The sequence below is a fragment of the Cyclospora cayetanensis genome, unplaced genomic scaffold, assembly GCF_002999335.1.
Source record: "Cyclospora cayetanensis isolate NF1_C8 unplaced genomic scaffold, CcayRef3 CcayRef3_contig_247, whole genome shotgun sequence".
Lineage (NCBI taxonomy): Eukaryota > Apicomplexa > Conoidasida > Eucoccidiorida > Eimeriidae > Cyclospora > Cyclospora cayetanensis.
The window spans coordinates 34522-45525 of record NW_020312200.1 but is presented as its reverse complement, the minus strand read 5'-3'; the positions used below and the strand labels follow the sequence as shown (position 1 = coordinate 45525).

The 11004-nt window shown below is 51.6% G+C and overlaps 3 protein-coding genes across 3 annotated transcripts; all 3 read right to left on the bottom strand.

Annotated features, from left to right (window-relative positions):
• Nucleotides 1–540: 540 nt before the first annotated feature.
• On the bottom strand, nt 541–5655 carry LOC34619225 (coatomer subunit beta; the record flags this gene model as incomplete). Its single annotated transcript, XM_026338291.1, has 9 exons — nt 5520–5655; nt 5198–5360; nt 4922–5048; nt 4237–4356; nt 3567–3770; nt 2994–3246; nt 2515–2699; nt 1418–1550; nt 541–843 (listed from the first exon to the last, which is right to left on the bottom strand). Coding segments are annotated over exons 1-9 (1624 nt in total), but the record flags the coding sequence as incomplete, so codon positions are not given.
• A 2719-nt stretch (nt 5656–8374) lies between these two features.
• On the bottom strand, nt 8375–9356 carry LOC113147509 (chaperone SurA-like). The gene is given in 3 exon segments (XM_026338290.1): nt 8375–8585; nt 8757–8830; nt 8940–9356. Coding segments are annotated over 3 exon segments (702 nt in total).
• A 593-nt stretch (nt 9357–9949) lies between these two features.
• On the bottom strand, nt 9950–10722 carry LOC113147508 (antifreeze protein Maxi-like; the record flags this gene model as incomplete). Its single annotated transcript, XM_026338289.1, has 2 exons — nt 9950–10244; nt 10610–10722. Coding segments are annotated over 2 exons (408 nt in total), but the record flags the coding sequence as incomplete, so codon positions are not given.
• Between the last annotated feature and the right edge of the window lie 282 nt (nt 10723–11004).

Genomic DNA, 11004 nt, shown 5'->3' with positions numbered 1-11004 from the left:
ATACATGAACAAACACACATATACATGAACAAACACACATATACATGAACAAACACACATATACATGAACAAACACACATATACATGAACAAACACACATATACATGAACAAACACACATATACATGTACAAACACACATATACATGTACAAACACACATACACATGAACAAACGCACATATACATGAACAAACACACATATACATGAACAAACGCACATATGCAAACACACATATACATATACAAACGCACATATACATGTACAAACACACATATACAAACACACATGTACATATACAAACACACATGCAAAAATACACGCATGCACATATACAAATACGCATGAACACATCTGCAACAGCCTGCCCACCCCTCAATCCTTTCATGAGATCTCGAACTCTTTTCAGGCAGGGGAGAGCAGAGAAAGAGGCAAAGTGGTGTTGACAGCAGTCCTCAGCACGCCACGCAGACAAAACAACAACAAGCGCAGCAAGAGCAAGAAGCTAATTTTTTGCAGATTACGAGAGCAAACCAACCCACGTTTTCCTGAGGTGTCTGTGTCTTCCTGCACAACAGACTCAGTTCCATAAGAGCCATCCGCGAGGATAACTGTGCGTGTTTGCACTTGGGGCTGTTGCTGCATGCCGGCAGGTGTGGCTGCCAAGTCTTCAGGAGCGGTGGCCGCTGATGCAGACGCATGCAACAAAGAGCAGTGTGCAGACTCCAAATCGTTGAAAACACATTCAGCAGGAGCGGCAGAAGACAAAAAGAGCGTAGAGCACCAGGAAAGGGGGAGGAGGAGAGAGACACCACATTTGCAAACAGACGGAAGGCGACTTCTTACTGTCGAGGGGCAAGGGAACGAGGGCGTCATATATGGCGTTGATGATTGACACTGTCGCATCCAGTGCGAGACAGCATTCTCCAAGCGTCCAAATGCAGATTCTCAAAACTCTGCGAAGCATGCGAGAAGGAGAGAGAGAAATAGTGCGCGCGATTTAACGCCAGCCCTCATCAGAAGGCCGCGCGCATGCGATACTAGGGTATTATATAGTTATAGATATATATTTATTTCCCTCAACAACCAAATTCTTGCTGCAGTCGCTTCGCGTGCTGCACTGGCAAGCCCTTGCGCTTTTAACACCTCGCAGCAGCGAGCAGTAAGCAGCATGAAGGCTGTAAGCAGGGAGTAGCAAGCAGTGCCACCAGCGAGGGAGGAAGAAGGGCGAACAAGGAGCAGAAAAGAGTTCCTCTCTGCACTCCTCTCCTCTCTCCCTCCTGCTTCCCCTGAGACTCCCGAAAGAAGCAGTGAGACACCACGCATGCAGCCCCAGCTAGCAGAGTATGTGTGTTTGTGTGCAGCAATACTTCGGATGTCGAGCGTCCATAATTGCATCCACGATATGCCGGATTATGCTGTCTCTGAGGCTCAGCTCGGTGGCTGCTAATCTACGTAAAAGCTGAGCAGCACTGGTGGCAACGCGTGCATCGGCATCCCCCAGAAGATCAGATATACACCCCAGCGAGGAAGACATGACTTGCGGATGGATCTCGCAGCAGCGAGACTGCGAAATTACACAAAACACCACAAGGGTGAAAAAGGCGCTGAGACATGCGCGCTGCTGTGCGGCAGCAGACGCAAAACAGCGATTTTTCACACCCTCAAGCAGCGAACCGCCTCTCCGCCTTTCCTGTTTCTTCTCCTTCATCCCTCAACAAACACGCACTGTGATTTGTCGAGAGACACGTTCGCATGCATGCATGCACAGAGACGCAGGCAGGGGAGGAAATGGGGGGAAGAGGGAAAAAGGGCAGCTGCCCAGCCGGCGAAAAAGCACAAACACTGCACTCTGTATGTAAAGCATGCATGTATGCATGCATGCACGCGAAAGAGGAAACATGCACACTGGGGCTTTTTCTAGGAGCGTGTAAAGGGAACGGCTGCTGGGGGTGTGCAACATCACGAGAAATAAAACCACGAAAAGTCACCAGCCTCCAGGAGAGCGGCAGCGTCAAGCGGCCTCTAACACAGGAAGCACATGGAGAATTTAAGGCGTGTTTCGCAGCTGTCTATCTGTCTCACTATGTATACATATATATCTGACTGTCTTTCTTACTGTGTGTGTGTGTGTGTGTGTGTCTAACTGCCTATCTGCCTGCCTCTCTGTCTTTCTCACTGTGTGTGTGTATGCGTGTGTGTCTAACTGCCTATCTGCCTGCCTCTCTGTCTTTCTCACTGTGTGTGTGTATGTGTGTGGGTCTAACTGCCTATCTAACTGCCTATCTAACTGCCTATCTGCCTGCCTCTCTGTCTTTCTCACTGTGTGTGTGTATGCGTGTGGGTCTAACTGCCTATCTGCCTATCTAACTGCCTATCTGCCTGCCTCTCTGTCTTTCTCACTGTGTGTGTGTGTGTGTGTGTGTGTGTGTCTGGCTGCCTGTCTAATTGTCTGTCTAATTGTTTGTCTGCCTGCCTCTCTGTCTGTCTAACTGTCTGTGTGTGTGTGTGCTTACAAGTGCTTGCACCAACATGGCGCGATATTCGGAGGATCCAGGAGTCGTCAGTGCCTCAGCCTCTCCAGCCTTGGCAATATGTTTTTTGAGGATGCCTACAACTTGCGGCGCTGTCTCCGCAGACACCAAGCGACCTACGAGACTCAAAATGCGGCCTCTCACCTCGAGGGAGTTCGTCTGCAAACCTGTTCAAAAAACAGACAAGGGCACAGGCAATTCTGCACACATGACGTCTCTACGAGGAAAACACTGAGGCAGCAGCAGCAGCAGCAGGAAGGCAGCAGTAGCAGGAGGATAGCAGCAGCAGCAGGAGGATAGCAACATCATCATCATCAGCATCATCATCGTTAGCAACATCATCAGCAGCAGCAACATCAGCACAAGTGAAGTCCTTTGGTACTCCTCGCCACACGATGCAAGAAACGGCAAGAATGAGCATGCATGCATCGGGGAATGTTTGCATGCACACCCCCACACACCTCTCATGAGGTCGACGACATAGTCGCACAAGTTGCCTTTCTTTGCAGCCGTGACACAGTCGGCAACCCTGTCAAGCATGATGAGCTTGATGTTGTTTTCTGTTTGTTGCAAAAGGAGGTGAGTCAGTGCGCCACACGCTGCGCGCACGCCAGCGCTGCTTGGATTAAAGGCGAGAACACACGAGGCTCCCTCGTAAGCCACCGAGGGAGATGCAGAATTCAGCAGGGAAACAGCTACGCGAAGCAAGGCAGCCTGCGCAGCAATTCATGCGCAAACGCATGCAAAAAAGAAAAACATTTTAAGCTGCCGCGCGCATCTTCTAGGCAACAGCCTAGTAAGTCCCCGGCAGCACAAATACACACACATATATATACTGTACACGCAGCTTTAGAATACACATGCATAAATAAACACTAGAAAGCAGCTATATATATAGATAGACACAAAATACACACATGTACATGTACATATATATATATACATGTACATGTATATATTCACGGAGTCCTCTTCAACACATCAGCGGCAGCAAGGCTTTTAAGAGATAAACTCAAGCATATATATATACACACCTTTGCAGGCAATTTGAGACGGCAAACTTTTCTAACAAGCTCCAAGATAGCCAGCTGCATCTGCTCCCCCATGGCTAACAGAGCTGCCTCATCGCCATCAGCTCCTTGTTGCTGTTGCTGCTGCTGAATGTACAGCAAAGCACGTTTCGTATCGCAGTGTAGCAGTAGCAGGAAGGCGGCACGGCGTGTGCTGGCATCCCCTTCCTGAGTACCAAGAGCAGGTTCGACACGCAAAAAGATAGTGTATATATATATATATATATATATATATATATATACGTATGTGTGTGTGTATGTCTACGTGTATATATATGTATGTGTATATACATACATATATTTATATATCTGTATATACATACATGCATATATATATATATATATATGTGTATACAGATATATATACACATATATGGCGATTGCGACGTCCGTATAGCCACAGCAACCCCCCTGCAAACGTTTCACGCGAGCACCTCCTCGTTTGAAGAGTTTCTTTCCCCGCCTTCTAAGACCATCCAAAAAGCTGCAGGGTGTGACAGCTGCATAAACGCTTCAAGACAGCGGCGTTTTTCGTATGTCCAGCAGCGACGCAGCAAGCAAAGCAACGGCGGAGGAAACTCCACAGCAGCCAAAAAACAACAGCAGCAAGTGCTGCTGCAACAGCCCAACACACCATGAGAAGAAGCTGATCGACTTGCTCAAGGGCATGAGGAACAAATTCCAGTCCAAAATGCCGAATCAATGCCAACACGCACAGCACCGCGTTGCGGCGAACGTAACTGTGGCGATGTGTCTGATCACACACACACACACCACAAAAACAAAGCCCCAAAACCTCTTACTGCCTGCGCCCATATCCGTGACACTGGCGACGGTCCAAGACGCGATATACACAAACAAAAACACACCTCCACACATACCTATACACATACACATATATACATGTATAGGTTTCATATATATACATATATATGCACATATACACATGCACAAATACATGCGCATATACACATGCACGTATGCACATATACAGATGCACATATACACATGCACATATTCACATATACACATGCACAAAAAAACATACACATATACACATGCACTCACATATATGCACATGCACACATATATACACATGCACAAATACATGCACATATGCACATGCACATATACACATGCACATATTCACATATACAGATGCACATATACACATGCACATATTCACATATACACATGCACAAATACATACACATATACACATGCACTCACATATATGCACATGCACACATATATACACATGCACAAATACATGCACATATACACATGCCCAAACAAAGCCCCAAATCCAAAGCACCCACAAGGTTCTTGATGATGGCTTCCAACAAAGGCTCCACAACTTTTTGCTGACGAATTTTTGCAACGAGGCGTAGCGCGCTGCCCCTGACGAACTCATTGGGAGATGTTAAATCATTTCTAAGGGCATTGCTGCAAATTAAGGCACACCAGCCACTAGTCCTTTGGCTTGAATCCTCCTCCTCCTTTCCAAATGCACGCGCCATAGGAGAACCCTTCACATACACGCCATTCCCCCCTCCGTACTGCACCTACTACACCCCGAACAAGCTACACCTCACCAGATGAGTATAATCTCTTCCTTGAGCTTCCCCTGAGCATCGCACTTGTCTACGACCTCTAGATATAAAAGGACGAGTTTCTTCACGCGGTTGTTGCTGCACGGGATGCAAAAGCGAATTACTGGCATCAGGAGGCGCTCATAGCGTTCCCCCTGAACCAAACCTGAGTCAAGCACAAAGCGCAAGTACTCTTCGGTAGCGGTACATACAGCCGCAGAAGAAGAATACAGTGCTTCATGGTGCCCCTAATCGCACACCCCCGCGCAGGCGTAGAAAATTCGAATCATTTCCCCCCTCCCCGCCGCCCCTTCCCCGTGCTTACCAGTGATTAGCTCCTGCATGCCTTCGGCCTTTAGTTCATCGTGGGGGCTTTCAAGCTTCTTCTGAATATCCGCAGCGGACGGTGCATCCCCCTTGCCGCCTGCAATGAAAACGGTGCAGTTGCTGCCGAGCTCCATCTTTGCTAGGCTGCACTCTGTCAACGGCGCGCATCCGGGAGATGCATGCACAGGCAGGCACCAGCTGGACAGAGAGAGAGACTCGCCGCTGCCTTAGAAGCAGCTTCCGCAGCTGACGAGCTGTAGGCAGAGGGATTCGTGCCTTAGGCCCGCTACAGCTGCGTGGAGACGTTCTACGGTATCAGTGCAGTCGTTGCTGCTGAAGCGGCACCCCACACGCCGGCTAGAGGGCGACACTGAGGGAAATCGGCTGCGAACAGGTGCCTATACACCTGAAACGCTGCTGTGGCGGCGGCTGCGGAGGTTGCCGCGGCAGACAGAGAGAGAGAAAGAGGCCCCCTGTCTGCAGCAGCAGAAGAATGCAAATGCAACGGGACGCGCGACGGCCCCCGAAAAGAGTAAATACAGAGTTCTAAATGCACTGGTAGGGTTTGGGGTCGAGAGCTCTGGATTCCGCTGTCCAGACACCTCAGGGACTGCGACTCAAACATGACCAGCCGCGCATGGCGAGGAGCGCAAGCGGCAGCCCCATTCGCCTGGAGGTAGTATCACAGAGGGAATTGCAATGGAATCGTAGCTAAAACGCCATTGTTCGATTTTTACAAAGTCTCGAGCGCTTTTCTGTAACTCGCTGGATTCTTGCTCTGGTTTCGGTGTACAGGCAACTCCGTGCAAGTCCCGGGCAGCCGCGGCAAGCGGCGTCTATTCACGAGCCTCTGTGTTGCTGCAATGAGTCCATACGTGCACTGCCACAGGAGGCCCCTCAGGGTATCCATTCAGCTTTCTACTGCACATACACCCGGCGAGCGCCGCTTACTTCCCCGGACACATCGTAATCCTGCGCGGCGCAAGGGCTCTCAAGCAGTGCCATTTGACGCATACAGAGCAGGAGCTGATTCCTGAATAGTACACCCTACTTGCCTAGGCGTGACACTCCAACATACTAAAGCTCCACATATCAGTGGCATTTGCGCGACGAAGTCGAAGTAGTAGCTGCCTGGTGTTGCGAAAAGAGCCCTTGCATGCTTGCCGTCAAGCTTGCGATGGGATTATCGACGTATTTGGCCTACGCACACGATTGTGCATGCATAAACACAATGCCACTGGGCAGTTTCAGCTACCCTGAGCTCCGAGAAGGCACGGCCAACAGCGTAGATGGCTGCCAGTGTAACGGGCTAAGCTGCGCCCCAGCACCTTTTACTACTCAAGTCCTAGTTAGCTAGGAATTCGGGGGGGAGAATGGACTAACCGATTCGCTTGCTCTAATATCCTACTTACTGCAGAACGCTCTTCGTTCGAAAGATGGAGACGCAATGTCATGTGCGTGCGCCCTGCATGGTCTCTGCCAAGAGCTGTGATGGCTCGGACTGCCTAAAAAATGCAGCTACGCGCAGCCTAGATGCGCCTTTACCCTCATATAGGGAAGCGGGGTGGGTGCCGTAAGAGGAATGCGCAATTTCATTCAAAACACTTGAGGGCGTTCTATAGAGCTTGCACTGAGGCCGAAGTCAAGGGTATCCCTCTGGAGACCGTAGATGGAGCGTTGCAGCAAGCCCATGCATGGGAATGCGCATTAGATCACCGGATGCAGTTCCTTAGGCACTGAAATCTTACATCCACAGGCTATGCTATGCAGATGCAGGAACACTGATCAGAGGCCGTGACGACTGTCCAACATTTTAGCAGCCCTCGAGCATCGTTACAAAACCTCCTTTGTAGGCATCCGGAAAGTCAATTGCATCTCAAGAAAGAATACGCTTTATGTGTTCTCCTGGCTATCCCCCCTCCCCCCTCTGGCGGGTGAATAAAAACTCTAGTGACGGAGAGTTCGGCAAGCACCCGCCACCCAACACGCCTACCTACACCCCGTGGCTAGCTGGGGAGAATGGCAACGTGGACACGGTGTTGCACTGTCCGTGCTCTATCATAGTGGATTTGAACCAACTACCAGCTTACCGCGTGAGCGCCATTCGACGCTAATTCGAACGCTGCAGCTGAGACCGTTTCTAATCCCCTAATACAACGTGGACACGTATCTCTACGTAGCGGCGCCTTAGTATGTACGCTTCACCTTTGCAGCTCCAAGCAAGCGTTTTTGCATGATCACAAGAGACCTTTAAAGAGCCCGCATGCATTTGCTTTATTGCATCCAACTGCGCCACACCGAGGCCCCTTCTACTACACCAGGAATACTTACCTCGGACTTGGTAAAGCATTGACTCACTAGCTTGTTGGATATCCTTTTGGCTAAGAGGTACTCCTAGATCTAGATGTTACCTTATGTGCAATTAGCTATAAATGCGCGAACTGCCTAAAATATGCAGCAGCGCCCAGCCACGCTGTGCGTGTCGCCTCATGCAGGGCATTGTGAGGGGTGCAGGCAGGAGAAGGCGAGCTTCCTACTTAGGATCACTCGACAACTATTTCTGAAGTTTTCGTCCAGTCCGCAGTCGAGTGAGACCTAATATGGAGTGCTAATCCACTGATTCATGAGACAGCGTAACAATTGCAGCACTGCGCCCAGTAGCTCGGCCGTTTGGACGTCACGAGGGCAGGGTGTCAAGACACCCGAATGCCACGGGTTGCACGCAGCATCAGGATGTGCAGCTCCTGACGGGTTGCCGTATTCTTGCTGCTACGGTCTCCTCATGTGTGGAGGAGCGAGATTTCAACGGCCTGTCTCTCGCAAACTTCGACTGGTGAGCGTGTCCACATCCGCCTAATGGCGCCCACGTTGGATCGTGAAGTCGTCGTACGTTAAAGCTTCAATGCTGGTTCTCTGCAGCACCTCCACCTTCTCGGGAATGCTCTGCGGGCTGCCTTTTTCCCCTAGCCACTGCAACAGAGAAGCGACGGCGGAAGAAGACCCCTGAGCTTCCCCCTTCACGGTTCCTTTAGCGGTATTTAGCACGTATCCTACCAAGCCCAAACTAGCACACAAACAAATACACACAAAGACACGCGCATGCACACGCGTTCAGCAATGCGCGCACCAGAAGTGAAGAGCATCTCAACAAGGACTACAGAAAGGTGGGCTGCGCACAGCCCTTCTTGCGTTTGGAGAGGCAGGCTGCATGCGCCGCAAGAAGCTCAAGACTTACCGCTTTGCCTCCTTCTCCGTGTGTACACGGAAAAAGACTCCCTGCACCTTTCCGTAGACCTCGAAAACAACACGCTCGTACGGTTTCGCCATTTCCTTCTGTTTGTCTGTACGTCTGTTGGTCTGCTGCTGCTGCTGCCGCCTTGGTGAGAGCTTTATTTTTGCATGCGCTGATTAGTGTGGCCACGACAGCTCCCTTCTTCCTCCCCGCACCGTTACTGCTACAGTCAGCGGCAGGCTGTGACTACGCCAGTCTGAGGATCAGATGCAGTCCGCTATCGGACTCGACAACGCCACTGAGCTCCCCTACTTGTAAGGCAAAGGCTGCCGCCTCGAAGGGCTTTTGCATTTGGCCTTTGCTGAAGAAACCCAGGTCTCCTCCCCGCGCAAAGGAGCCACAGTCGCTGTGTTGCTGCGCCAGAGCGGCGAAGAGGCGCTGTTGTTCCTCCTGCTGCTGCACCTGCTGCAGCTGTTGCAGCAAACCCACGAGCTGCTGCAAAGCCTCAGCCCGAGAACGCGTTACCGCCGCCTGCGTCCTACGGCTTACCGGGTTGCGAGAGCCAGAATGCTTGATGAGGAGGTGACTGCAGCGCACGGACATGATCGAGTGTCTAGACAGCTCGGGAGAGGCAGGAGAATTGAGAGCACGCAGGCAGCACAGCCCAAAGCCGATTTCCCGGAACAACCTAGAAATAACAATGCATGTACGCACTTGCATGCGAACGGGTAGTCATTCAGGGGAGAGAGAGGCTCAAGTCGCGTAGCTGCTGCAGGAGGGGGCTGTCTGGCTGCAACGGCGCGCAGACACAGATTAACGGGAAAGCTAGGCCGTTCAGGCCTCACAGCCGGGCGCTAGACCCTAAACTGGGTAATATAATATTAAGATTGAATATTTTCGTCATTGCAATAAGCGAGTGGAAAATACAAGCGGCAGCGGGCTCCTGCGTCTGTCAGTGCCAGTGGCGTTGCTGCACTCGGCTACGCGTGTTGCATGCGTGCATGCGAGATGCAGGGGTGCCTGTGGTATGCAAGGGGGAGACTTCCAGCGAACAGGAGACGTAGGAACGCCTGCCTTCCTTTCATTAGGATTTGTCTTTGGCCAGTGCTCTAGCCCTTAAGACCTCGTACCAGGAGGGGCCGAGCACTTCTTCCCTGTGGCGCAAGCGCCAACGCCTCCCCTAGAGCGACCGCTTCTTATTCACCAAGCCTTAAGCTCCCCAACCATGCAGCAGCAGCAGCAGCAGCTTGCCCAGCTGCTGCAGCAGCTGCTGCAGCAGACGCTGCAGCCGAATCCGCACGGCGTGCAGGCTGCTGAAAGGGAGCTGGAAGGCCTCTGCAAGCAAGAAGCTTTTCCGCAGTCTCTTCTGCTTCTTCTCTTGAACCCCGCGACTGACTGCGCCATTCAGCATGCAGGTATGCGGTACGACTGCGAGCAGCAGCCACCCCTGTCAGAAGAGCCGTCAAAAGGGGAGTCGTGGTGTAGCGATGCCTGCGAGAAAAACACATGCAGCAGCAGAGTGCAGCGCGATAGCCGTAGCACTCTGCGCTGCTGCATGCTTTTATTGAACCCCACCGCTCTGTTCAACATAAGTGCAAGCCCTCGCACAAGACACCCTGAGGCAGTATGTGTGGGAAGGAACAGCTCTCCCTGCCCACCGTTTCTCTTCCTGTTTGCGTCTTTTGTGCAGCTGCGATATATCTCAAGAATTACGTTCGTCGCCTCTGGGATCTAGACGAGGCTCAGGGTGGCGTGTCTGCCGCCAACCGTTCGTTGATGAAGCAGCAGTTGCTGATCTTGCAGCAGCAGGAGACCATTCCCAAGGGTGTAGAGGCACAGGTTGCCGAGGCGCTTACTCGCATTGCAGCAACAGACTTTCCTCTCGACTGGCCTGAGCTCTTGCAGGCACTGATGCAGCAGCAGCTGCATCTGCCGCCGCAGGAGCAGCTGCATCTGCTGCCGCAGGAGCAGCAGCGGCTCCTGTTGCAGCGAGCAAGTCGCGGGCTTGCAACGCTGCATGCAGTTACGAAGAAGTATCGCCACTTGCCTCGATCCGAGGAGGTGCTCCTGCAGCTGCAGCAGATCCTCAAGGCCGTTCAGCAGCCGCTCCTCTCAGTTTACATCTTCTCCGTACAGCAGCTGCTCGCGGGAATCGCCACGCAGCAGCAGCAGCAGCAAGGCGCATCCGCAACGGCATCAACAGCAGCCGCTGCAAATCTGCACTCGGCAGTGCAGGTCGTCTTGTTGAGCT